This window comes from Chlorocebus sabaeus, chromosome 10, assembly GCF_047675955.1.
Source record: "Chlorocebus sabaeus isolate Y175 chromosome 10, mChlSab1.0.hap1, whole genome shotgun sequence".
Classification (NCBI taxonomy): Eukaryota; Metazoa; Chordata; class Mammalia; order Primates; family Cercopithecidae; genus Chlorocebus; species Chlorocebus sabaeus.
This window is the reverse complement of record NC_132913.1, coordinates 114,863,808-114,891,252: the sequence shown is the minus strand read 5'-3', so window position 1 is coordinate 114,891,252 and position 27,445 is coordinate 114,863,808. Positions and strand designations below refer to the sequence as shown.

At 40.3% G+C, this 27,445-nt stretch overlaps 2 protein-coding genes across 14 annotated transcripts in view; both read right to left on the bottom strand.

The window, feature by feature from the left end:
• The window catches only part of MFF (mitochondrial fission factor), a 32,420-nt gene extending 29,959 nt beyond the window's left edge, over positions 1-2,461 (bottom strand). For 4 of the 10 annotated variants that reach the window (XM_007966482.3, XM_007966487.3, XM_007966488.3 and 1 more), the window contains exon 1: positions 2,278-2,453. The gene's annotated coding sequence lies outside the window, so the exon portion shown is untranslated. Of the gene's footprint in view, positions 1-2,277 lie in introns of all 10 variants that reach the window. The other 6 variants (XM_007966479.3, XM_038001443.2, XM_038001448.2 and 3 more) reach the window with 5 other exon arrangements.
• A 10,134-nt stretch (positions 2,462-12,595) lies between these two features.
• The window catches only part of COL4A3 (collagen type IV alpha 3 chain), a 151,917-nt gene continuing 137,067 nt past the window's right edge, over positions 12,596-27,445 (bottom strand). For all 4 annotated transcript variants that reach the window (XM_007966493.3, XM_038001449.2, XM_007966491.3 and 1 more), the window contains 9 exons: positions 24,787-24,859; positions 23,885-23,956; positions 23,671-23,796; positions 22,732-22,830; positions 19,840-20,049; positions 18,341-18,518; positions 18,099-18,213; positions 16,466-16,638; positions 12,596-15,599 (listed from right to left, as the gene is read on the bottom strand). In XM_007966493.3, the coding sequence (XP_007964684.3) occupies positions 15,515-15,599; positions 16,466-16,638; positions 18,099-18,213; positions 18,341-18,518; positions 19,840-20,049; positions 22,732-22,830; positions 23,671-23,796; positions 23,885-23,956; positions 24,787-24,859 (1,131 nt within the window). In that variant the 3' untranslated portion in view covers positions 12,596-15,514. The remainder of the gene's footprint in view (positions 15,600-16,465; positions 16,639-18,098; positions 18,214-18,340; positions 18,519-19,839; positions 20,050-22,731; positions 22,831-23,670; positions 23,797-23,884; positions 23,957-24,786; positions 24,860-27,445) is intronic.

The following is a 27,445-nucleotide window of genomic DNA, read 5'->3' as shown; positions in this document are numbered from 1 at the left end:
AGTCTTATGAACTTTCTAGTAGTGCGTCTCATAGGTCTCACTAGTATATTTCGTTCTATTTCAACATCTTTTCTTAGGAGAATCTCCGAGATTGTGAAAAACTATTGACTTAGAAAATAAAGGTGGATACTGAAATGCCAACTTCTGGAAAAAGCCAAATTCTCCTGTAGCTGAACTACTTAAATGTACAAAGTAACCGGAACTTTCCTGCTAAGACTTAACACTGTACTATCCCAATTATTGGGTTTTCTGCTTAAAAACCAATCAAAATCTAATTTTTTCTCCCTCGTTAGACTGTGGCATTTCTGATCGTATCTTCTGGCAATAAATAAACTTCTCATCATTTGGTGTTGATATGTTAATTCCAGGAGTTTTGTAACTTAGAATCCAGTAGGCAACCAGTACGTGATTCTGTTATATAACATAACAAAGGAGGCAAAATCTCTCTTAGAATCACAGATGATTTCAGATTTCTACTTTCTAAGCCCAGTGGTTTCCAAACACCAGTAACTAACTAGACAAACTTCATGGTTTTTTTCTTTTTCCCATATTCAGAGTACATTAACTTTTTGCTAGTTAATATTTTAACTCAATTTTTTAAAATCAAAAAAGTATTGTAAAAGAAAATTTTGTATCACTACCTTAAACCATGGCTGTACATATATAAATACAGATTGCAAAGACATCCTATTACAAAAAAATCCTCATCCACATACCACCTAGAGTCAAGTCACATGTCACTAGTGGAAAGTGTACCAATTTTGGGACACAGTGATTCTAGCCCAACTTTCTCATTTTCTGTATTAGAACACTGGAACCCAGAAAGCCTAGGAAGTAACTGAAACAATTTGAGGCAAACTGACGGTGGTTGCAAATGTTTACATACTTCTCAAAGACAAACAAACAAAAACAAAACCAAAAAAAACCCTCCAGTTCTTCACCACCTACTGTGTGGCCCTAGTTCACATAGATGGGCCACTCTGCACACCGTGTTTCAGTTCTCTTTCGAAGAAACTATATTTAAAAAGTCACTGCAAACTTTGAAAACTATATATTAATGAACTTTAAAATAAGGTTATGAATCCACAGCAAAGTTTCAACACCAGAAGAGAGGAGAGCGAGGTGTAAACTTTGTAATTCTGAAAGGAGGCAGCTCTATCAGACAGGAAGGGAGAGAACACAATTTCCTTTTGGAAAGAACAGCAAAACCAATATACAAGCCTTTGAAACCAAAGGATAGCAGGTCCCCCAAGCAATTTAATTGCATGGGAAGACTACTAAGTATAACTAAATCGTCCTAATTTTCCTAAGGGTTTTTCTTTTGGGTATCTCATTAGCCAACGGAATTGAGGCAGAAAAAATGTTTTTCATGCAGGGAGAGAAAACATTCGTGATTATTCTAAGTCTCTCGGTGGATGAGAGGCCTGAATACAAATGGTTCTATATTTGGGCAGAAGGGCCAGAAAGCTCTTTTTTTTCCCCCCTCTTTAATCTTCTCCAATGAAAACATGTCAGTTTTGAAAGGGTGCTCTTCCCTCGAGAATGCCCTTTGCTTCTAACTTTGTGGGACGTAGACAGGGGTGTTCTTTTACGATAATAATAATAGCAGCACACGTCCTGCAGAGGAAGGTCAGAAGCCCGGCGGAATAGGAACCACAGTTTTCCTCCGGCTTCCCAGCTCCTGGAAGGAAACCCGAGAGCAACCGCCTGCAGCCACATCTGCGAGCAAGGATGCTCACAGACCGGCAGGGTGGCCCGCAGCCACCCGCGATGCCACAACCTGGGCTTCCAACAGGGCCCTTCTTTTCCAACATGTACTTGCCACAAAACAACACAAAAACCTCCTTTTAGACAGGGCAGATTTAAGGTCATCCTGTAAGGTGTCAGGGACTTGGCAGGGAAGGATGAGTGAAGATTTACAAAGCGCGGCGTTCACGCTCACGGGACTCCCGCTGCTTCCCAAACCTCTATTTTCTAGTCGGAAAAGTCCGATTAATCCACAAAAGGAGACGCCGAATCACACAGGGTGAAGAGGTTCGCCCAAAAACACCTGCAGAAGGCGCTTCTCTCCCTCGCTCTCCTCGGGGACTCAAGGTCCCGGGGACGAGGAAAGACCAGAGTTGAAGGCAAGAGGCCCGGGGACGGGACCCGGGTCAGGGAGACACTACCGGGGGGCCCGGGCCACCGCGGGTCCCTCTGTTGGCTGGAGGGTCTCGGCGGCGGCGCTAGGCCTGGCAGCCAGCTCGGGCGGCGGGTCGCGAAGAGGTCAGCACTCACCCCTGGGCCCACAGGAGGGTCCCGGCGAGGACCGCCGCCCTCCGGCTCCCGGGGCGCTCGAGTGGGCGCTCTCAGAGGCGGTTGGCCGAGAGCACGGAGGCGCCCAGGAACAGCACCGGCGGAGCGGCCCGCAGAGGGCCAGGACAGAAGCGCGAAAGGCCGTGGGTGGCCCCTTCAGGGAGCCGTAGCGGAAGAGTGTTCGTGGTCATGTGACGCGGAAAAGGGCGGACGTGCCGCCCACGCACTGGAACGGGTCCACGGTAAGCGATGCACAGACATCTTTGTTGTGGGCTGACAGCAGGTGACGCCTCTTGCGGTTAAGTTTAATTCACACTTCGGCTTTATTAGATTTTGTAATCTTTGAGAACCTGTTGTTTGCAAGGTAAACCTTCGGTAGCCAATTAAAATAACTATTTCAGGACCATCAGCATCAAAATGTCAGTGCTGTGAGGCTTAGGAATCCTCATATGTAAATCAGCTTCGCGGGTGATTCCATGCATTCCAATTTGATAGTTCTTAAGCCCTCAGATGATCAGACCTTGTCTTCCATGAGAATTCCGGGAGAGGGGAAGTTAGGTTTCACAGTAGTTGGCAGCGTCGTTTAGCTTTGGGAGAGCGCTCTCTGCTTCTGAACACCCAACCACGGACTCTCCCCCCAGGAAGCCCTTGCCTAGAGCGGGGAAGAGTGGTACCGTGCTTGTCAGCATGGGAACGCACTGAAGACAAATAATGGAATATTTTATATGCCTTGGTTTTCACAACCGCCTGAAGGTGTGCACATGACTTACGTACTCCTGTGCGATCTAATTGATACTTTAGAGATGTTACCATTCTTCAAAATGATTTGGGAAGCCCTCTGAATTGCGTTCTTGAGCTTCCTAACACTTGTGTAGGGAAAGTGAAATATTTCCTCTTCCCTCTTGGGGTCTTGGCTGGGCCTAAGAATTAAACTGATGAGGAAAAGAGTCAAACTCTGTAAAATATTTGAAGAGATTTATTCTGAGCCAAATATGAGTGACCATGGCCCGTGACAGAGCCCTCAGGAGGTCCTGAGAACATATGTCCAAGGTGGTTGGGGAACGGCTTGGTTTTATATATTTTAGGGAGGCGTGAGACATCAATCAAATAAATTTAAGAAATACTTTGGTTTGGTTCAGAAAGGCGGGAGAACTCAAAGCAGGAGCTTCTAGACTGTAGGTAAATTTAAACATTTTCTGGTTGGCATTTGTAGACCTGGGATCCATAGAAAGGAAATGTTGAGGTTAAAATAAAAGATTGTGGAGACCAAGGTTCTTTTGAAGTCTTATAGTGGCTGCCCTTACAGACAATGAATGACAAATTATCCTATTCAGATATTTAAAAGGTGCTAGACTCTTACATAATCTGTTTAGGATTGGGAGGACCTGGAAGAAACATCTAGCTATGTTAATAGAAATTCTATGTAGATGCAGATTTTCACCCAACAAAGGACAGCTTTGCAGAGCCATTTCAAGATATATCAAAAACTGAAAACAATGTTTTGGGGTAAAATATTTTGATTTTGTTTCTTGTCTCGTTATGCCAGTGTCAGATTGGAAAGTAAGTCACAATATATAGGGTTAAATAAAAGCCATCTGATGAGAATTTATGGATTGTAGGGCATGACTCCCTAGAACCCTTAGATAGGAATTTGAGCAAGATAAAAAAAAAAAAAATCTAGAGCTTAGTCTCCGCTGATGTAAAATAGAGACATAAAACATAACAGGAGGAAAGCATACCAATTTTTATTTAGTAATTTTTACATTTACATTGGAGCCTTCCCTAGAAAAATGGAGACCCAAATTAACAGTTGAACCCTAAGTGCTTTTTGGGTCTCCATTTTTCTAGGGAAGACTAAAAAGAGTAGTAAATTGTGAAAATGTGAGAAAACAAGCAAATTTGGGTTAGTGCAGTTAATGCAGAAGTGACTAAGAAGATAAAGGTTGTTGTAACAAAGTGAAAATAAAAATCCGTAAATTTGTGCAGATACAGCTCAGCTTTGACTCCGTGTCTCTGATGTTGAGAACATCTCCCTTCCTCCTTGTACAGGGAGGGCACCTTTCATGCAGAATTTTTATCTCCTGCTTTCAGGAAGGAAAAAGGAAAGCCACAGTGCTCTCTTTGCATTTGCTTTTGTTTTTTCAAGTGCCTTTGACTCGAAAATAATCTTTATGCCAAAGTGCCGTATTTTGGATTGGCATATCCTACTATTGACCGAGCAGAAGCCCTGCCATTTTAAAGTGTCGCTTGATCAAAAACCACCTAAATCCAACCCAAAGGGCATTAACCTAATGGCTAATGTCAGTATGACCATAAACCACAAATGACACCTCCAACCAGAAACATTCCAACCCTAAGATAAACCCCTCTCCCACCAGACACAGTGCCCGTCCCAAGATAACCTTCCCTCTGACTGGAGCGATGTCAGTCTCAAGATAACCCTTTCCCTCCAACCAGAGACATTCCAACCCCATGATAAACTTCTCCTCCATGCAGAAACAGTCCAAGCCTGTGATAAGCTCTCTCACTCTAAACCCTTAAATACTCAGTCTGTAAGAGAGAATGCTCCTGACTGAAATCAGCCAGAAGCCCCTCTCAGAAATAAACCTATCTTTGACTGTTGAGCAACTTTTCGTGTTTCTCTCTTCTTTCTTTAACTCTTACAACTACCCTACAGAGACAAATAAGCCTTTAAGAATAGATTGATTTTAGGAATAATCAGTCATTCCAAGTCAATCTTTTGTGGGAAGATAGAGATCAAGTTGGGAGATCATGTATTAGGCTGGTTCTGAGGACTAAGCTCCAATTTTTTAATCTTGCCCAAATTCCTGTCTCAGGGGTTTGGGGAGTCATGCCCTCCAAACCATAAATTCACTTCAGATGGGTTTTATTTAACCCTATATATTATGACTTACTTTCCAATCTGACTCTGGCATAACAAGGAAGAAAATCAAAATATTTTACCCCAAAATATATTTCCTTGCCATACCTTGAAATTGTCCTGCAAAGTCTCTTGTGGGGAAAATCCACATTCTGTAGAGAATCCCCTTTCCCCTTTGTTTTCCTTCCTTCCTTTCCAGATCTAGGAGATAATCAGCTAAGAGCCAGGCACCCTTTTAGTTCTGATAAGAAACATTTTGCAACCTACTCTCTCTCTAAAGTCTGGTGAGAGCTTCCTCTGCACAATAAAACTGGGACTCCACAGTCCTTTATCTTAACCTGAACATTTCCTTTCTGTGGATCCCAGGTCTTCAGATAAACTCAACCAATTGTCAACCAGAAAATGTTTAAATTTACCTATAGCCTGGAAGCCCCCACTTTGAGTTGTCCCGCCTTTCTGAACCAAACAAATGTATTTCTTAAACGTATTTGATTGATGTCTCTTGCCTCCCTAAAATATGGAAAGCCAAACTGCACCCCAACCACCTTGGGCACATGTTCTCAGGACCTCCTGAAGACTGTGTCATGGGCCATGGTCACTCATATTTGGCTCAGAATAAATTTCTAAAAATATTTTATGGAGTTTGACTTTTTTCATCAACAGTGCAAAGGTAATTGCAGTTTGCCATTACTGTCAATGGCAAAAACCACAATTACTTTTGCACCAACCTATAATCATAACCTTTAAAAACTTTAGAAATGATGTTCCTCCTGCTTCCACTAACCTTTCCACTTCTTTGTTACTTACAATTTGGCTTTTAATCCTGTACTCCCCTCAAAGAAAAACATTTTGAAATAACTTTCAAATGAAGATTGTGATCCAATTACCAAACCCGATGTCTTCTCCCATAAACCTCATTGTCCTTTATCTTCCTGCATCATTTGGTTTTTGTTAAATTAAATGAGACAATGTTGTGCTCAAAGTACCTAACACTGTCTAGTAGACAATTCTCAGAGAAAAGGCATTTTCTCTTCCTTATATGGGAACTCTACTCCCTCATTTTATGTAATATATATTTATATTTAGTATATATATATTTAGTATATTTACGTATATATAATATATATTCCTTTTTTTCACCATTAATGTGGACATTCCTGTCTTATGTTTTAATCCATCATTGACTATTTTTGCAACCATGGTTGCCTCAAATTTTTGTGGGAAAGGGTGGTGTATAAGTTATCTCATCCATCTAGTCTTTCCCTGTTGTACTGCTTCTAACCAATTCTACTTAAATGTGCCATTGGAGCTTTGGTCCCAGCAGGGTTTCTAACTCAAATTTTTTCCACTCTTCTCACTCCAGTATGATAACTTCTCATACCATCTTCTGAATTCCTTTTTTTTTCAGTTAATGGCCAGGTTATTTTTCTAGTCATCAGGGTTCAAAGTACTGAAGTTATCTTTCACTGTCACCCAAGTCCCATGTGATGGTTAATTTTAGGTGTCAACTTGACTGTATGAAAGGATACTCAGATAGCTGGTAAAGCTTTATTTCTGGGTATGTCTGTGAGAGTGTTGCTGGAAGACATTGACATTTTAATGAGGGGATTCAGTAAGGAAGATCTGCTCTTACCAATGTGGGTAGGCACTAGTTAATCAGTTGACGGCCCATATAGAACAAAAAGGCAGAGGCAAGACAAATTTGCCGTCTCTCTTCTGGAGCTGGGACACTTCTCTTGCCCTTGAACATGAGATCTACAGATTCTCCAGTCTTTGAACTCCAGGACTTGGACGAGTAGTGCCCACATTCTCAGGTCTTCAAACTTGAACTCAGCCATGCTACCAGTTTTCCTGGTTCTCCAGCTTGTGGATAGCATATTGTGGGATTTTTTCAGCCTCCAGAATTGCATGAGCCAGTTTTCACAATAAATCCCTTCTCATAGATCTGTCTTTCTTTCCACATATGCCTTTTTGTTTGTTTGTTTTTTTGAGACAGAGTTTCACTTTTGTTGCCCAGGCTGGAGTGCAACAGAGGGATCTTGGCTCACTGCAACCTCTGCCTGTGGTTTCAAGCAATTCTCCAGCCTCAGCCTCCTGAGTAGCTGGGATTACAGACACCCACCACCACACCCAGCTAATTTTGTGTGTGTGTGTGTATTTTTAGTAGAGACGGGGTTTCACAGTGTTGGCCAGGCTGGTCTCAGACTCCTGACCTCAGGTGATCCACCTGCATCAGCCTCCCAAAATGCTGGGATCACAGGCATGAGCCACTGCACCCAGCCACACCATCCTTTTTTTTTTTTTTTTTTTTTTTTTAATTCAACTTTTATTTTAGATTCAAGGGGTAAATGTGCAGGTTTGTTACATGGGTATATTGTGTATACCCATGAGGTATAGGGTTTAGGGTATGAATGTTCTTGTCACTCAGATAGTGGGCATAATACCCACTAGGTAATTTCTCAGCCCTTGCCCCCATCCCTCTCGCCCACGTCTAGTAGTTCCTAATGTCTATTGTTGCCATCTTTATGTCCATGTATACCCAATGCTTAGCTCCCACTTCTAAGTGAGAACATGTGGTGTTTGGTTTTCTGCATCTGTGTTAATTCACTTAGGATAATGGTCCACCTGCATCCATGTTGCTGCAAAGGACATCATTCCTTCCTTTTTTATGGCTGTATAGTATTCCATGGTGTATGTACCACAGTGTCTTTAATCCACCGTGAATGGGCGTCTTGGTTGATTCCCTGTCTTTGCCATTGTGAATAGTGCTGTGATGAACATATGTCTTTCTGGTAAAATGGTTTATTTTCCCTAGTATCCTTCATCCTTTAGATTCTCCCTCTTCAATGCTAACTTTCTGCTTTATCTGTTCTGTTCCTACTCTTAGATGATCACCCATCGTCTGGGCTGTTATCCTTTTAACTGGCCTCCTCATCCCCAATATTTTTCTTTCTCCAATTCTTGTTAAACATTGGGTCCACATAGGACCTATGTTTACAAATTGTGGCATCTCAAATATGAAGCCCCAGTTTCAAAGGAAATTGATGATTTATAGCTATCTTCCAATTCAAAAGTTCATCACAGCAATCCAGTAATTTTTAAAAAACATTTGAACCTATGAAATAGCCTAGCAAGTACCATATATTAAATATTGGATCTTCCAGGTTATTGTTTATATGGTAATTCCACTCTTTTGCTCAAAATCTTCACTGAATCTCTAGTAGCAATCAATGAAGTACAAGCTCAACCTGGTATTCTAAACCCTGCCCAACATGGTCTTAACCTCCTGCCATGCTACTTTATTTACCACTGTGTATGTATATAAATATATATCATATATTCTTGACCATTAATTGTTCCCTGAGATTGCCTCATCTCTTCCTAACTACTTAGCTTCATTTGTGCTGTTTCTGCCACATGGAATGCCACCGTGCTTCTGACCATCTTCTGCTTCTTGAAATCCTAACTGCTTTTAAGGGACCACTGAAAATATCTCCTGTTTTTATGAATTCTTTCCTGAGGCCTCCAACTTTTGAACCAGTATTTGTTGTCCCTTAGAGCACTTAATCATGTTCTGTCTAGTATTAAAGCTATCCATGTATTTGTCTTATTTTCCCCTACCAGATTGTAAACTCTATGCTTGAGACCAAGGTCTGTGTCTCACTCATCTAAGTGTATGCTGTGGACCAAACGTATTAAGCATGTTGTAGGTCTCGGATATAAAATAATGAGACCTAGCTCCTTGTTTGGCTCAAAAATTGGAATTGAAGATACTACAATTCCAAAGCAATCATTCTAAAAAGATTTTGAGCAGTCAGCATTTTTAGAAAAAACATGGAGCCTGCAAAATCCTAGGAAGGATCATATTTATCTAAATATTTAAGTTTAGCTTGGTTATTAAAAACCAATTTACATTTTCCTCTGTGTTTGCTTATCTGTTAATTTCTAATAGGTAGAGCTGGGATTAGGGTGAGATGAGTTAGATGCCAATGGCACCAAATGAAGGAGGCAATCACTTTTTCGTCAGTCTCCTGCCAATAGATTACTAAGAATCCATTAGGGCATAATCAAAATTTTTCTTTCCAAACGAGCTTATAAATGGAAAATGTGCTCAAACACAACATTCCTTTTTGACTTACTCGAAGTAAAAGTAAGTTCATCGAAATGGATTAGTACTTTTTTACTCAAAGTGTTTTCAAATTAGATTTTTTTGGCCCACCTATGACAATAGGTGACAGTGTTTCTGAAGTGTTTATGTGAGCAACAATTTTCTTGGTCTTCTTAGAATTATTACCCAGGATCACTATTCGTTCCATTTCTTCCCTTGATTATATCATTATTACCATTTAATGCAGCCTGAAAGTTCTCTATGATATTTCATATTTTGCATATATATGTATTTTAAGACAGAGTCTCTCTCTGTTGTCCAGGCTGGAGTGCAGTGGCGGGACCTCGGCTCACTGCAACCTTTGCCTCCCAGGTTCAAGCGATTCCTCTGCCTCAGCCTCCCAAGTAGCTGGGATTACAGTATCTGCCACCACGCCCAGCTAATGTTTGTATTTTTAGTAGAGATGGGGTTTCACCATGTTGGCCAGGCTGGTCTCGAACTCATGACCTCAAGTGATCCACCCGCCTAGGCCTCCCAAAGTGCTGGGATTACAGCCATGAGCCACATGCCCAGCCTATATTTTGCATATTAAAAGCCTTTTTTTTTTTTTCACCAGCTCTCTACATTTGAAATTTTATGAATTGTTTTCCTTGAATAAGGAGTATTTGTACATAAATGGGAAACAAGTATCAAAATATATGACCCATGATTTCTGTAATCTGTATGCTTTTCTTACTGACTTGTAAAGACTCCTTAAATACCTCAATAGAAAAATGAGCAAAAATGTGATTAGGCCCTTCACAGGAAAACAGGCAATCATCAAAATACTTCTTTAATTAAAAAAAAAAACCCTAATTAAAAGTGACAAATATTCTGCCTCACTGCAATGAGATAGGCAAAGATGTAAAAGAACAGCAATATTCAATATTGGTAAATTAATAGGGAAATGAGTGTTTTCATTACATGGTTGATGCAGCTGAAAATTCTAGCAGCCTTTCTGTAGAGCATTTTTGTATATATTTCAAAAGCCTAAGATTGTGTGAGAACTTTGACTCTACAGTGTTCCTTCTAGTGATTTATCTTGAAGAAATAATTGGACAAACTTGTGGTGACATAGGTACAATATGTCTATAATGTACCTAAATTAAATGTCTGTCAATTGGGGATTGATTGTCTTAGGTTATAAACCCATACAATGAACTGTGGTGCAAGTGATGATTAGTTCTTGTCTGTTGGTGTGAAAATGTGCCCACTATGTATTAAGTTTTTAAAAACCTGGTGACAAAAAGGCCGGGTGCAGTGGCTCACGCCTGTAATCAGCACTTTGGGAGGCCGAGGTGGGTGTATCATGAGGTCAGGAGATTGGGAAGTCAGTGACCCTGAATGGAGGGACTGGCTGAAGCCATGTTTTTACATCTTTGCCTATATCATTGCAGTGAGGCAGAATATTTGTCACTTTTAATTAGGGTTTTTTTTTTAAATTAAAGAAGTATTTTGATGATTGCCTGTTTTCCTGTGAAGGGCCTAATCACATCTTTGCTCATTTTTCTATTGAGGTATTTAAGGAGTCTTTACAAATCAGTAAGAAAAGCATATAGATTACAGAATATGGGTCATATATTTTGATACGTATTTCCTGTTTATAATACAAATACTCCTCATTCAAGTAAAACAATTCATAAAATTTCAAATGCAGAGACCAGGTGAAAAAAAAAGGTTTTTAATATGCAAAATATAGGCTGGGCATGTGGCTCATGGCTGTAATCCCAGCACTTTGGGAGGCCTAGGTGGGTAGATCACTTGAGGTCATGAGTTCGAGACCAGCCCGGCCAACATGGTGAAACCCCATCTCTATTAAAAATTTAAAAAGTTAGCCAGGCATGGTGGCGGGTGCCTATAGTCCCCGCTACTTAGGAGGCTGAAGCAGGAGAATGGTGTGAACCCGGGAGGTGGAGCTTGCAGTGAGCTAAGATCGTGCCACTGCACTCCAGCCTGGGGGACAAAGCGAGACTCTGTCTCAAAAAAAACCCCAAAAAAACCTGTTGACAAAATAGCATGCTTTTATCTCATTTCTGTTTAAAAATAGATTTATCACTTATCTCGGAAGGGAGTGAGGATTAGATCATTGTTGCAGAAAGTCAGGGACCCCGAACAGAGGGACTGGCTGAAGCCATGGCAGGAGAACATAAGTTACATAAGTTGTGAAGATTTCATGGACATTTATTAGTTCCCCAAATTAATACTTTTATAATTTCTTACACCTGTCTTTACTGCAAACTCTGAACTCTAAATTGTGAAGATTTCATGGACACTTATCACTTTGCCAATCAATACTCTTGTGATTTCCTATGCTTGGCTTTGCTTTAATCTCTTAATCCTGTCATCTTTGTAAGCTGAGGATGAATGTTGCTTCAGGACCTTGTGATGATTGCTTTAACTGCACAAATTGTTTAAACAATATGAAATCTGGGCACCTTTAAAAAAGAACAGGGTAACAGCAATGTTCAGAGAACAAAGGAGATAACCTTAAAGTCTGGCTGCCTGTGGGCCGGGCGGAACAGAGCCATGTTTCTCTTCTTTCAAAAGCAAATAGGAGAAATATTGCTGAATTCTTTTTCTCAGCAAGGAACATCCCTGAGAAAGAGAATGCGTTCCTAAGGGGAGGCCTCTGAAATGGCCACTTTGGAAATGTCTATCTTTTACGGTTGTAGATAAGGGATTAAATAAATCCTGGTCTCCCGTAGCACTCCCAGGCTTATTAGGATGAGGAAGTTCCCACCTAATAAATTCTAGTCAGACCAGTTCTCTGCTCTTGAACCTTGTTTATCAATGGCAATGTGTGCACAGTGGGACAGGGAAGTTCATTAGTGATTCTAGTTTTGCCCTGACCTTGTGATCTCGCCCTGTCCTCCTGCCTTGTGATCTTTTGTCACCCTTGAAGCATATAATCTCTGTGACCCACACCCTATTCGTACACTCCCTCCCTTTTGAAAATTACTAATAAAAACTTGCTGGTTTTATGGCTCGGGGGCATCATGGAACCTGCCGACTTGTGATGTCTCCTCCGGACACCCAGCTTTAAAATTTCTCTCTTTTGTACTCTTTCCCTTTATTTCTCAGACCAGCTGACATTTAGGGAAAATAGAAAAGGACCCACGTTGAATATCGGGGGTAGGTTTTCCCTGATAGATCATGGCCATTTTTGTATTCTTCTTCATAACTTCTGTATTGTCTATTCTTTTTACAGTGAACATCTGTTATTCTTACAATCCAAAAAAAATTATTTCCATTTTGAAAAAAAAGGACCAGTTTCAATTTAAAAAATGTTTATTCTTAGGCAATACAATAAAATAATATTTTAGATATAATTACAGAAATATTAGTACATTAAAATATAATCTTGTCAGGATATAACAATATAAAATATTCAATATATTTTAAATATATTTCATTTGGTTATAGAGTAAATATTAAATTAAGTTTAGTAGCAGTAAGTTACATTTGATACATAGAAAATCTTTGTAAGTTAGCCATCAAATTCAAATGTAAGCATTATTTTAATACTTTCATAAATAAGTTACTTAATAATATTTATCTTGCTGAAAGACTTCTGAGAAATCTGTTATTTTAGCACACTGTGAAATTCCAAAGTTGAAGCCCCAATTTTAAAGAAACAGTTTACATTTTATCTGTAATATTAAATCTTCATAATTGTATAAGCTACTCATAAGCTAAGTTATCTGGAAAATAATGCACATGAGCTATAACTTAGTCCTGAAGTACTTCTAAGTAAAGTCTTAGAAGTACGACTGAACAGCTGTTCGTATGGCTTCATTGAAATTTCAGGTCTTAGCATCACTTGTCTTCCTCAGAAGTTAAATACTGATAAGAGGGCATGAGAAGATGGAGGCCTGAGTGGAGGCCAGTGGTTTGACATTAGCACCAGTCTAGAGCTTTTACTTATGAGTAAAAGTAGATGACCTTAGAGTCACCTGTGAGTTTGAACTTTAAATAGAGACATGGATGGAGCAGCTGTAGCCAGCCGTACTGGGTAACTGCCTGTAGAGTTGTTGCTTGGGTATTTGTCTAGAACAAGTTTTCTCAGTATTTAGAGTACATCAGAATCATGTGGTGGGCTTGGTAAAACATAGATATTTCGGGCCCTCCCCCAAGAGTTTCTGATTCTGTAGGTCTGGAGTGGTTCCTAGAATCTGCATCTGTGACAAGTTCCCAGATGATGCTGATGCTGCTCTTCCAGGGACCGCACTTTGAGAACTACTGGCCTACGGTGGGTTTGTAGAGATTAGCTAGCTCTATATGCCGCTATAGTACACTTGGGATAATGGGACATTTTTAAAGCAGAAAAATTTATTCGTTAAGTGAATCTAAATAAGTGAAATGCTGCATATCTTAGTTGAGATGTAAAAATGGCTTGACAGCAAACACATGAGCAGTGAAGGATGTAAACCATGTGAGCCATGGCCATAGTCTATGCTGTCCTCTAGGTCATGTTTTTCACTTACAAAGCAATTGAGATTGAAGCAGTAGCCTGAATTTAAATATCAGCACCACCCTCCACCTAGGTAGATCAAGAAGCATCTTCAAAGCTTTGTCTCTTGGTGTCTCGACTCTAAGACTCATCAAATAGTGTTATCATCAAGTATAACACTAGTTTAATGTTTTATAGATCTTGTTTTTTCTGCTGTTATTCAGACCTTATCTTCTCTTGGCTTTTCTAAGAGAAACTAGAAGCCCTGGGTTTCCCTAGGCATAGACCTTATTTTTAACCTTTACTTGGGCCTGCTGAATTATCATAATGAAATATAACAGCAGTGAAAAGAAAGAAAAAACAAGAGGGGAGGGAAGCTACTTGTATATGTGAGATTCTTAACAGAGCAATGAGTTACTTTTTCTGGGATATTAGATCAGAAACAAGTCTCTTTTCTCTTAGCATCTCTGTAGGTTAGTACAGTGTCTGGGACATGCTTGGTGCTGAATAACATGATTGTTAAGTTGAATTAAGTAACCTTGGGAATGTATCAACACCTTGAAAAGTGGGTTTTAAGACATACAGCAGCCAAATTATACAGTTTGATACATTAAGATTTTTAAACAATGGACTCTTTCAATATGGTTTGTAAGAATATATAACATAAAAAGTGTTGCTTTTTTTTTTTTTAACAAAGGAAGAATTAGAGAAGTAATAAAGGAATAAATCTGTAAAACCTAGAGTGATGACATATTCAGAGCAATGATAAAATAGATTCTGAGTCTGATAAACCAACAAATGCCTTAAGTTCGTTCCTGGATTATTGAACTGCTCCTTTACATAAGATATGCACTAACATTTATGGGATGAGGATAAAGTACACATTTCATAAGTAGTATTCTTGTTATTTGTGTGGGTATGCTGGTAAAAGAGAAGTTAAAGTTATACATATTTCATAGTATGTATGTAACAATATCCTTTTAAAACTAATTCACTAAGGGAGAAAATTGTATATGCTTTGAATACAAGCAGATTTTAGAGCTACAGTGAAACGAATTTAATAAACAAAAAAAATCTTTAAAAACCAACAAAACAAAACCATACAGTATTTCCAACAGTATTATGGTTCCATCAGGGAATCCCCCTTTTGCCCTTAGCAGTGGGCATGTTTGAAACATTCCTAGAAAATCCATGAACCTCAGTTCAGTTCTGTGTTCCATCAGGCCTTACAGTCCTCAGCAGGTCTGAAAGTCCAGTTCTATACACAGTGCTTCAGGATACCACATGCCCCCTTCTCTTCCCCTCCCCAGGGTCTGAAGTTTCATGAAGGGGTGGTGGGACAATCAAACACTGATTTAGCCTCCCTGAGTCTTAAAGACAGGAGGAGGACAAATGTGGGAATCCAGTGGGCCAAATATTTCATAACTTGTAGCATTCAAACTTCATATGATCACCATAGTGACAGTGCCTTGGATGTAAGTGGAATAGACTTTTGGTGTTATTTTGTGAATAGTTGCTGCTTTGCCACAGGGAACTTTGAAACAGCACAGATTAGAGACCCAGATCACAGAACTGACTTGAAAGAACTGCTTTGTTCTGTGGGGAAACAAATTGAAACTTTGTACTGAGTCACCATGGAGCAATATTGTTTGGTTAAAGAAAAATACCTAAATAAAAGCTTGCTCTGTCATTACTTTGTTCTTTAGGATGAAAAATAGCAGTTCTGCTGCCTTTTTTAGCTTTAGTGTCTTTTCTTCATGCACACCTGACAGCGACTTATTATTTTTTCTAATTCTCCAGCTTTCACAGTTGATGGAATAGGCTTTCTGAAATAAAAACAAACCAAAAAACAAAACAAAACAAAACTCATTGATTTATGCATAAAAGGGAATTTTTGCTGAGTTTGAGTTTTATTAATGAATATTGTCACTATTTTGAAATTTATTACAGAGCCGGGCGTGGTGGCTCATGCCTGTAATCCTAGCACTTTGGGAGGCTGAGGTGGGAGGTTCACTTGAGGTCAGGAGTTTGAGACCAGCCTGGCTAACATGGTGAAACCCCATCTCTACTAAAAACACAAAAATTAGACAGATGTCATGGCATACGCCTTCTGTAATCCCAGCTACTCGGGAGGCTGAGGCAGGAGAATCACTTAAACCTGGGAAGTGGAGGTTCCAGTGAGCCCAGATCATCAGATTGTGCCACTGCACTCCAGCCTGGGCAACAGAGCAAGACTGTCTCAAAAAAAAAGAAAAAAGAAAGAAAGAAAGAAATTTATTATAGGACTATTTATCTTTATGGAAGAAGTATATTTCTGAAAAGGCATATATGGTGGCATTTTATAATTTTAGTCATATTTCAGCAGCATTAAAGAAACATAAGCCTTGATGAAAACTTACAGATCATCTTTTATGTAATAAAAACTACTCCCACCCTTTAAATAATCCACATTATTCGCAAGTCTTTCAATACAGTAAATTCAGATGAGAGATCATTTAGCGTGATTGCTTCAAGTAATTTACTCTAAATTTATATACAAATGTTAAATGTGTTTAGTAATGACAAAACACTGATTTTGTCTTTATTGGCACAGTAGTACAAAATCATGGCCACTCCTTGACCCGAGAACACAGGCAACTTTCAACAGTTCTGCAATTGAGTCATCAGATTCAGCTTGATGGTGAATAGTTACCTGAACATTCTTTCTGGGTTTAATGAAGCCAGCCAGAAACTGTAGGAATTTGAATAGTAGTTGCACGTTCCTCTTCCATGACATTCTAGAAACGGGCTGGCTCGGAATTCTTCCAGGCAGGAGCCGGGGGAGGCCAGTGCTTGCCCGGTGCCCTCAGAACCTGCACTTGTGAACTACCACAATTTAAAAAATCTGAGTAAACACTCTGTCCACTGGGGTTCAAATGTTCAATTCTCTACTTTTTTTTTTTTTTTTTTTGAATGAATGGGCAACTGTGAGTAAAGAAGGGGAAGGAATGATCATCAGTGATGCTACAGATTAGAAATAACCACCTCTGTGGCCAGGTGCGGTGACTCATGCCTGGAATCCCAGCTCTCACGCCTGGAATCCCAGCTCGCTCTTTGGGAGGCCTAGGCGGGCAGATCACTTGAGGTAGGAGTTTGAGGCCAGCCTGGCTAACATAGTGAAACTATGTCTGTACTAAAAATACAAAAATTAGCTGGCATGGTGGCGTGTGCCTGTAGTCCAAGCTACTCAGGAGGCTGAGGCAAGAGAATTGCTTGAACCCTGGAGGCAGAGATTGCGGTGAGCCAGGAGGTGGAGATTGCAGTGAGCCAAGATTGCGCCACTACACTCCAGCCTGGGTGACAGAGGGAGATTCTGTCTCAAGAAAAAAAGAAAAAGAAAAAAGAAAGAACCACCTGTGTGCAGCTATGACAGTCATCACAGTCACACATGGCCATTCCATAGACTACTTCACTAGCATTTACATCTGACAGTTTTTTCTTTAAAAGACTGTCTTTCTTTGCTTTTATCTCTGTATGAATGTGAAAGGGGCACAGATTTTGGAGCAGACAGACCTGGGTACAGATCCTAGCTTTTCCACTAAATAGTTGTAAGACCTTGGGAAAGTACTTCATTCTTGTTTGTAAAACTGTAGATGATAGAAATTACCTGTCAGAGTTTTCATAAAAATTACAGAGAATGTATATAAAGCAGTTATCTTATTAAAAAAAATAGGCATTCCAGGCTGGGTGCAGTGACTCATGCCTGTAATCCCAGCACTTTGGGAGGCTGAGTTGGGTAGATCACTGGAGGTCAGGAGTTTGAGACCAGCCTGGGCAATATGGTGAAACCCTGTCTCTACTAAAAAAACAAAACGAACAACCCAAAATACAAAAATTAGCTGGGCGTGGTGGCACACACCTGTAATCTCAGCTACTCAGCAGGCTAAGGCAGGAGAATCACTTGAACCTGGGAGGCAGAGGTTGCAGTGAGCCAAAATCACTCCACTGCACTCCAGCCTGGGTGACAGAGTGAGACTCTGTCTCAAAAGATAAAAATAATAAAAAAAAGAGGAATTCCATTATCAATCAATGGCAGCTACTATTCACCTAAATTTCATAAGAGAATTTGTAGATAATCTCCTTCTGAGAAGTCTTTTTTAATACTCCATTATTTACCAGAAGTAAAAAAAAAAAAGTGTATTTATAGATTTTCAAGGAAATGTCTATGGCATGTTGCACCCACTGACATCAGGCAGCATTGACCCTGGGAACCACATTTTACCCAGCATAATGTAACATTCTACGGGTAGTCTTGACTATAAAACTCCTGTTCCTTTTCTCCTCACCATGATGAACGAAAATCCTTTCCAGAGAGAAATCCAGCCGTGAGGACATGGAGGAATGTCAGTGGTTTGGCTGTGAACGGCTATGGCGATCGCAGGAGCTTCACAAACAGTGCATCTGTAACATGAAACAAAGACTATGGCAGCATTGCCACTTTCTGCACTGTGATGTGCTGCCTTACATTCCATTACAAGGGAAGTGATTCACTTGGTCCCATTGTAAAGCTAGGGGATTGGATTTTTACCTGCTTATATAAGGCTCAAGGGCCCTGCCAGTAATGGGAGCCATGTTCATTGGCATCAGAGCTGGTGTTGACAGCCAGTATGAATAATCATTTCGAGATGCGAAATTACATACATCATTGACATTGCAGAATAAGAATGGCATTGTGGTAAATCGCTGCAGGCAGCTGCCCAGAGTTCCTAATGAAACATCAGACTGAGTATCACTTTCAGTAAGTTATTTTCGGCATCGCTAGAGAGAAGCTAATTAAAACATAACCTGTAGCAAAAGCTGGACAAAGACAACACAAGAGTTATCTGAAAAGTGTAGTATTGAGAAGTTTTCATACTGATAGAAATCAAAGATCCAATAGGCAAACGAATCTTCTTTCTCCCACCTTTAATACTTCCTGTGGCTCTTTCTTTTTTTTTTTTTTTTTTTTTTTTTTTTTTTTTTTTTTTTTGAGACAGTCTCGCTCTGTCGCCCAGGCTGGAGTGCAGTGGCTGGATCTCGGCTCACTGCAAGCTCCGCCTCCCGGGTTTACGCCATTCTCCTGCCTCAGCCTCCCGAGTAGCTGGGACTACAGGCGCCCACCACCTCGCCTGGCTAGTTTTTTTTGTATTTTTTTTTAGTAGAGACAGGGTTTCTACTAAACCAGAATGGTTTCGAACTCCTGACTTCGTGATCCGTCCGTCTTGGCCTCCCAAAGTGCTGGGATTACAGGCTTGAGCCACTGCGCCCGGCCCCCTGTGGCTCTTTCTAATCCATCTAGAACATGGAGGCTAGCATAGGTCAGCTGGGATAGTGTTTTTGCTTCAAAGTATTCCCACTTATTCATATGTACATAATAGCTAATAACCAGATAAAGGTTTAGAAAAGCTATTATTTGTGAGATTAAAAAGCAAACGGGTGGGCTGGGCATGGTGGCTCACACCTGTAATCACAGCACTTTGGGAGGCTGAGGAGGGAGGATTGCTTGAGCTCAAGAGTTTGAGACAAACCTTGACAACATAGCCAGACCTCGTCTCTAGTGAAAATCAAAAAAATTAGCTGGATATAGTGGCATGTGCCTGTAGTCCCAGCCATTCAGGAGTCTGAGGTGGGAGAATTGCTTGTGCCTGGGATGTTGAGGCTGCAGTGAGCTGTGTTGCACCACTGCACTCCAGCCTGGGTGATGAAAGTGAGATCCTGTAAAAAAAAAAAAAAAAAAAAAAAAAAAGAAAAAGAAAAAGAAAAAACACCAAAAAGATAAACGCAGACAGGTGGTTTAGGGGGTTTTAGGGGCAAATTGTTTGCACTGAATGGGAGGAGCTAGGCTGGCATTCCTGAGCTAGGCTCCTTCCAGCATTTTACATTCCAGAATGAAAATTAGGTCAGTGTTGTTTTATTTGCTCTCTTAAAAAGTGCCAGGAGATACTCAAGGTTGTTTACACTTAACTTCAGAGGGAAGCATCCTAGGCTATAAAGAATTACAATCTGCATGTGGAGCAACACAACTGGCAGATGGGACTGGGACATTACCGAGGTCTTGTCCGTGGGCTCGTTCATTCCCTTGTACAAAGAGAAAAGAAAACCCACTGTAGAGTGGCGCGGTCCCCTCTGGACATGAAGGGATTGCTGTGGTTTGACTGTGTCGGGTAAAGACAAAGCCTCTTGTTGTCCAGGTTGCAGGTGATCCACTGTCTCCACGTTTTCCTTTCAAACCTGGCAATCCATCTGATCCAGGTGGTCCTGCAAAAAACACATTCTAAATGTTGCAACACACACAAAATCTTAGACTCGTTTTTTCAAAGTACTAATTTAAAGTTGAGTCCCATATATTGAAAGAAATCCTGGAGAAGAGTGGCTTATAAAAATGGCCAAACAGTATTATTAAATGTTAAACAGTTTATCACACAGTGCCTCTTCTTATCAATCTTTGTGTGAAAATCTGATGAGTTTTTTGAGATCAGGTCTTTATCTTTGAATTCCTCTGTGAGGCCTGGCACAGTGGCCTGCCTGCATCTGGTAGGTCTTACGTATGTTTTTTATGAATAAATGAATGACTCCTCCTACAATATGATGGGGGAAAAATCCAGTATCTACAACTTAAAGTCTATTCAAGTAGATCATAATAAATTACTTATGGTTTTGATAAATTCACAAATTATTGCAACGTTGTCTACAATAAACAATTGCAGAAAACACTGAAAGCTCTTTTTAAAGGTTCAAACTTCAAGAAAGTTTTGATCAATTTGTTAGGAAAGTAAGAAGAGAAGGCTTTTTTTTTTTTTTTTTAACTGTAATAAGCGTTAATTTATTTTATTTATATGAGTTAAAAACAAAGTAAATGGTTTCTGTACATTTTTCTCCCTGTAGAGAAATACTTTCTATACTCTGGAGTACGGAGTTGGACAAGGCTAATCCACACTTGTCATGTTCTAGATAAGGACCAGTGAGCTGTCCTCTCTTCCATTCCTCTTGAACTTCCTTCTCCTTTCTTTCATTGAACAGCTATTATTTATGGTATTGGCATTGGTTTCCACCTCCTCACCCCCATCCATTTGTGCAGCCACTGTACCCTGACTCCCTCCCCAACCAGACTTGGGCCATGGTTCTTTAGGGTCCTAAGGAAGCACAGAGAAAACAGAGACGGTTAGACTTTGGGCCTGCATCATCACAGGAATTAGTTTTGTTGTCCACAAACATCCATGCCCCTGGGAGTCAGGCATTGTCACAGTTTAGTCCTGACTCAGAAGTCAGGACTTCCCACAGAAATTTGTAAAAGCCCCAATATTATATATTTTTTCAATTTTCTCTGAATTCTGCCCACTCTTGTCTCCTCCAGGGACCTTCAGTGGTTTTTTGAAATTAAAAATAGGCCACATCCAAATTCTCCAGTCTGATGTCTTACTTGAAAAATCCAAGTTGCCATGGTTTTAATATATTGGGGAGACACGTATTTCTCTTTTCCTAACCCCTGCCCTCATTCAGAGGGGTTATAATTGACCCCAAACAAAAGATGCCTCCTGATCTCTACACAGGAATTGGAAAGTGATTAGCTGAGCAGGGCAGGAACTGGAAGTGAGCTTTTATACAGATGTGTGATATCCAAGGCATTTCCGTATCTCCAAGAAGGCGGCCAGGGCTGTCAGTTTATGCTAGTGCAGTTTGACTCTTAGATCCCTTTGTCATTCTTAGATCGCTTTGTCATTCTCCAATGCTGTGGAGATAGCATTCAGTTCAATGCTGTGGAGATAGCATTGAACTGTCTACTTGCTAATTAATTCTCAACAAAATTTGTATTGCAGTGCCCTTGCTCTTGCTGTTGCCCCATTCTTAGGGCATTGAAGCCTTGGTCATTAAAATTTTTAAATTAATAGAATTATTAATAAGAGTGTTTTATCACTTCAAAAACCACACATTAAGGAAAGTTGAATGATTATTAGTACTCCACTGTGCACCCATGGCAATACTAAATCATATGTAATTATGCAATTAGTATTATAATATTAACATCATATTTGAATTTTTAAAAATTTAAGTCTACAGTCTTTACCATTTTAACATAGTAGATCTGAGCATCATATATGTCAGTAAATTCAGAAATCACATTTAGAATTTGTCTTGCTTTAACAAAGTCAGCAATCCTAAAAATAGAAGATTTGGACATTAAGGTAGTTTCCAGAAGAGTGCTTTGAAATGTTTGCAGAAGGTAGATGTTGATCCAGGTGTCAAACTGACACATACAGCATATGTTCAGAATAAAACACTATATGTAAGAGGCCCCTTTTCATGACACACATGAATTGTTGAATTCTATTCAAGAATGGCTTCTTTTTTTTGAGACAGAGTCTCACTCTGTCACCCAGGTTGGACTGCAGTGGTGTGATCTTGGCTCACTGCAACCTCCACCTCCCAGGTTCAAGCGATTCTCCTGCCTCAGCCTCCCAAGTAGCTGGGATTACAGGCACCCGCCACCATGAAGAATGGCATTTTTAAAAGATGGCTTTCTTAAAAAAGGATACTAAGTTGCTCTTCTACGCATACCAAGGTAATATTTTTCTAGCTAGGTACTTATGTACCACTCCTATAGATAATAATTATTAACTAATTACTCCTATAAGTTATTAAAAACAGGTATTGGCCTTTTTGAAAGAAGAACACCCATAGGACTTATTAGTTCTATTTGTCCTCAGGCTAAACTGTGCATCAGTTTGGAGCCCATCTGACCAGCTAAGAGGTCAGAAAAATAGTGTGTTCCAATAATTCTTGATTCTCATCTTCCAAATTAACATTTGATCCTTGGCCTTTGGTCTGATCTGAATAACATAAACTCAAAGGCCTAGATAACTCATATAGTCACCCACTCAAACAAGACCTCTTTATGTCTAAATAACACTTCTTCAGTGAGGAAACAAGCTGGGTGCTTACCTGGCTCTCCTTTAGAACCTTTGTTGCCTTTTTCTCCAGCTGGTCCAGGAGTTCCTGGTTTTCCATCCTTGCCTGGCTTACCTCTTGGCCCACAGGGTCCTAGGCAAAAACCAACATTGCATTGCATTTGATCGTATAGGATGAAAGATAAGGTGACCAACCATCCCGTTAACCCAGGACTTTCTCAGTTTCAGGAATGAAAGTCGTGCATCCTGGGAAGGTCCTCGGTCCTGGGCAAGCTAGGATGATTAGTCACCTAACTTGTTAGCCCCACTTCCCAGAAAACAAGGCTCTCAAAAATGAACTATGAGGATACTTAATGCAGCAGTTTAAAATTGTGCTGCAATTTTGATTTATGTTCTTCCAGAATTCACTATGTCCCTGAATTGATCAAACTCATAAGTAATATCTTTATCTCCCAGGTGATTCAGACACACTTAAGGCGTAATCATTCCATTCAGAAGCCTATTACAATACGCTCTGCTTATGTAGAGGGGTTAGTTCAATTTCCAAACACCAGTATTTTGAAAAGATTCCTAAATCATTTTTTTTTCTAATACTTTGCTGTAGAAAGTGTTAGAAGAGTATAAATTCACAGAACTCAGGTATATTCAGACGATCATTTAGAAATAGAGCCCCAAGACTGACAGTTGTCAGAGGAGATAGACATACCTTTACCTTAGTAAAAAATAAAAAAACAAAAACATGCTGCCCTAAAGTGTATTTGTTCAAGGTATACTATGTACAACAGCTTTCAATAGATTCCAAGGTCTTTTATTTGCTGGTCAAGGGTAAAATGAGCTCAATCCTAAGACTGTGAAAACCACTATCATGTTCAGCATTTTCTGTGAAGTTGTATCAGCTGTTTCCAAAGCAGTTTACAGGTATTTTGGTTCAACCACTTCCTACTGATCCAAGTCAATGCTGCCAGTCTCACACCTAGGTTTCCAGGTGGCCCTGGTGGCCCAGGTTCTCCCTGCATCCCTGGTTCTCCAGGTGTGCCAGGTGGCCCTGGGCTTCCTGGAAGGGAGATAATCTTAAGTGTGCCAGGGTCTCCACGTATACCTGTTGACATAAACATAAGAAGAAGATGATGGCTTCACGGATGCGTTACCTTTCTTCATTGAGATCAATAGTGAGGAAATTTATTTACCAGGTGGTCCTATTGGCCCAATTGGTCCTGGAGGTCCAATGGATCCTAAAAATCCAGGATTACCCTTTTCTCCTAAAAACAAACAAACAAACAAAAACACAATGTGATTCCACTTAGATCAATGGGTCTCCTAGTTCTTCAGGTTGATGATTGACTCTAAGGACAAATACTAGAAGTGTGCCTGGAGGCTCTGTCCTGTGGGTTCTATCACAAGGGCTACAATTTCATTTTTGTTCACATAGGTTTTGGCATGTCACTGGGACCCAGTAGGTCATGCTTAATGAGTCTGTAAAGAAATATATTCCAGAAGCAGTCATTAAGAACTTGTATTTTAACATTGAAGGGGAAGGGTCCTTAAGAGTCCAATTTTTGAGTTTAGAAACCAATTTGATATTTAAGGTAAGATACAAAGTCACATTAAAACCTGTTTTACCATCTGGTGAATTATATTGCTTGGTTGTCATAGTTATCTACTTTCTCAGCTTATTACTCTAGCTTTACTCATAGCCTAGAGTTGGTTACATCAGGAGTTCTCTTGAGCACATAGAGAATATTTGCTTTGTGCAATATTGTTGTTTTAGTATTGGATTCAACTGGATATTCTGTGTCTTAAATGGAGTAGCCCGGTACTGCCAGCATGAGCTAATAAAGTGGTAAGATTTCTCTTGCAAGCACAGTCTTTGACACAAATAAAAGAAGGTTACTGAGAGTCATTCATTTGGAGAAATACTCTATTTTAAAGAATCTTGAAATAGTATAGCGGAGCCTTCCTACATCATTCATATCGAGGTCCTATTTGTACTAACCCCAGCTGTCTGTACTTCAACAAACACTTGTGTGCCCTAAAATAAAAATTGAGGTTATTGTATTTGCATATAAAGAGCAATGCACAAAAACAGTACCTTTCACGCCCGGAAATCCCTGGAATCCAGGATCACCTCTGAGTCCTGGAAGACCTGGAGTACCTGGTGCTCCCTATATATCAAAAAAAGGGAGCAGAACCAAAACAAATCTTTTAAAATTACTAGTTTTTAAAAAATGCAAATAGGGTATAATATTATGTTGGATGAGAATAAGCTGAAGTTAGCAGACATCATTTTTTTCAATCAAGGCTATAACTCCTTTGGCCACTTAGAACCTTTCCTTAGGACTATCATTTTAAAATTAAAATAAAAGCTTCCCTTAAGCCCAAGAGCAAACATACCTTCTAATGTTGGCGTACGTTGTTTTAGTATTAGATTCAACCAGATATTCTGTGTCCTAAATGGAGTAGCCCAGTACTGCCAGCATGATTTTTTATTTTTTTTTATTTTTTTGAGACAGAGTCTCATTTTGTCATCCAGACTGCAGTGCAGTGGCATGATCTTGGCTTGCTGCAAACTCTGCAACCTCTGCCTCCCACATTCAAGTAAGTCTCATGCCTCAGCCTCCTGAGTAGCTGGGATTACAGGCGTGCACCACCACACCTGGCTAATTTTTGTATTTTGAGTAAAAACAGGGTTTCACCATGTTGGCCAAGCTGGTCTCGAACTCCTGACCTCAAATGATCTGCCCACCTCAGCTTCCCAAAGTGCTGGGATTATAGTAGTGAGCTACCATGCCTGGCCCAGAATGAAAATTATAATCATCTGTATTTATAATTGTTGCAAAGACAACAAAACCATTGTTGAGTTACAGCACCCAAGCATCATTCTAACTAAGCTAGCAGAGCCATAAATTACTCTTGACCATGATGATAGGAGAAGTAATGTCCAGGGATGGGAGTGTACAGGGGTTGTCAAGAGAGAGTATTTGACCGGCATATTTGATAAGGATGCCATAATCCAAGCGGGAAGGAGGTGCTCTCTTCTTGTGAGGCTCACATGAACTGGTCTTATAGCCAGGAGATGCTCAAGCAAAGCCATAGAAAGAGGGAGGAGGGAGCAGGGCTTCTGAAAAGAGCTGTTTGTCAAAATGTATGCTAAATCTACTTTCATACTGTCCATATGGATTGAGATAATGCTATTACCTGAGAATAATGGGCTTTGAAGGTCGTGAAAAGTGCCAAGAATAAAACTGGCCTTGAACCAGCTATCTTTGGAGCAAGAAGACCAAAGAAGGAACCATCTGATTGCTTGGATAAAGTGTTGTTTAAAAAAAGAAGAGAGAGAAAACAGAACCATCTGGTCAAGGACTTGCTGGCTTCTCATTTCTGCCTGCTCCTCTTGAGGCTAAGGTAACTATGAAAAAGAGCATGTTGCCAGGGTTATCCCTGGCAGCAGGAGGGAGCTGTTAAAGGCTGCAAGCCAGTTGAGACATCCATCAATAATTGTCTTTCAACTGTAAGTATAGAAGCCTATGAATGACCATGAAATCACCAGAGGAGTTAAGTAAGATCATGTTTCCAAACCAAGCTTTATACATCCCAGTGTCCTTGGAAGGTCTTTAGATGTAACTGTGGATCAAATTGGCAACTTTCAAAGAATCATGCAGAACACGAGAGACACCTACAGACTGAAGATGGGCAAATATGTCATTTTTCAAAAAAAAAAAAAAAAAGAAAAACATTTAAAAGTAGATTCTGGAAATCAAATACCAAGAGAGCTTAAGAGTGATTCCTAACAATGAGCTATGGCAAAGTACCTCATTATGCATCACTGATGAGGTTAGTAGAGGACAAAATGAGTTATACCGTAGATGTTCTGTACATTGACAATTTACATGGTAGAGAGAGCTGTGCCATGTGCCATGGTAGCTCTCTCTACCATATTTTTGTGGCCAAAATGGCTGCTGCATAGAGGAACAAGGATAGATTTAAAGCTTGGTGAATGGCCACGTCGAAAGGCAGTTCATTAAGGGATTAATTCCAGCTTGTAGAGAGAGAACTCTGGGCACAAAGAGCTGCTTTGTAAGTGTTTCTTGGATCAGCAAGTGATGTCCTCCCTCTTCTTAGTCTAGAAAACCAGACCTCCATTACCTGACTCCTGCTTAGCCCTCCAGACTCCTCTCAAGGTGTCCTCATTCCCACCCACCTCAGCTCCAGTAATAGAGTTGCGTGTTTGTCACTCACACACACCCATTGTCATTTTGCTCAGAAAGCTCCCTTCCTCTACCCCACCCATACCCCTGCTTTTCTTATTTTCTTGGATAACTCCTATGCATCTGTCAAGACTCAGACCAGGCATCAGTCTCCTCGGGGAGGGATCTTTCCTGAGCGTCTTCCCTCTACAGTCTGGATTAAATACCCTTCCTCTGTGTCCCCATAGGCTCCTGCATTCTTCCTACCACACGGTGGGAAAATGGCCTGTCTCTGTGCCTGTCACCCTCACTTTATTGTGGGCTGCTCTAGGGCAAAGGACTGTAGCTTTTTGTTTTTCTATCCATTGGTACAGAGTAGACACTCAGGTATGATCCCTGAGTCACATTCGTCTATTCAACATCTGTCTCCAAGGATTTGATGTAGACAGAGGGATCAGCTCATCTAATATGCTGCTAAGAGAAAGCTAGGGACGACGGCTGTGGTGTTGAGAGAGAGAATATGAATTGAGAGATCGCAGGCTGGGCGCACAGGCCTAAATGAAT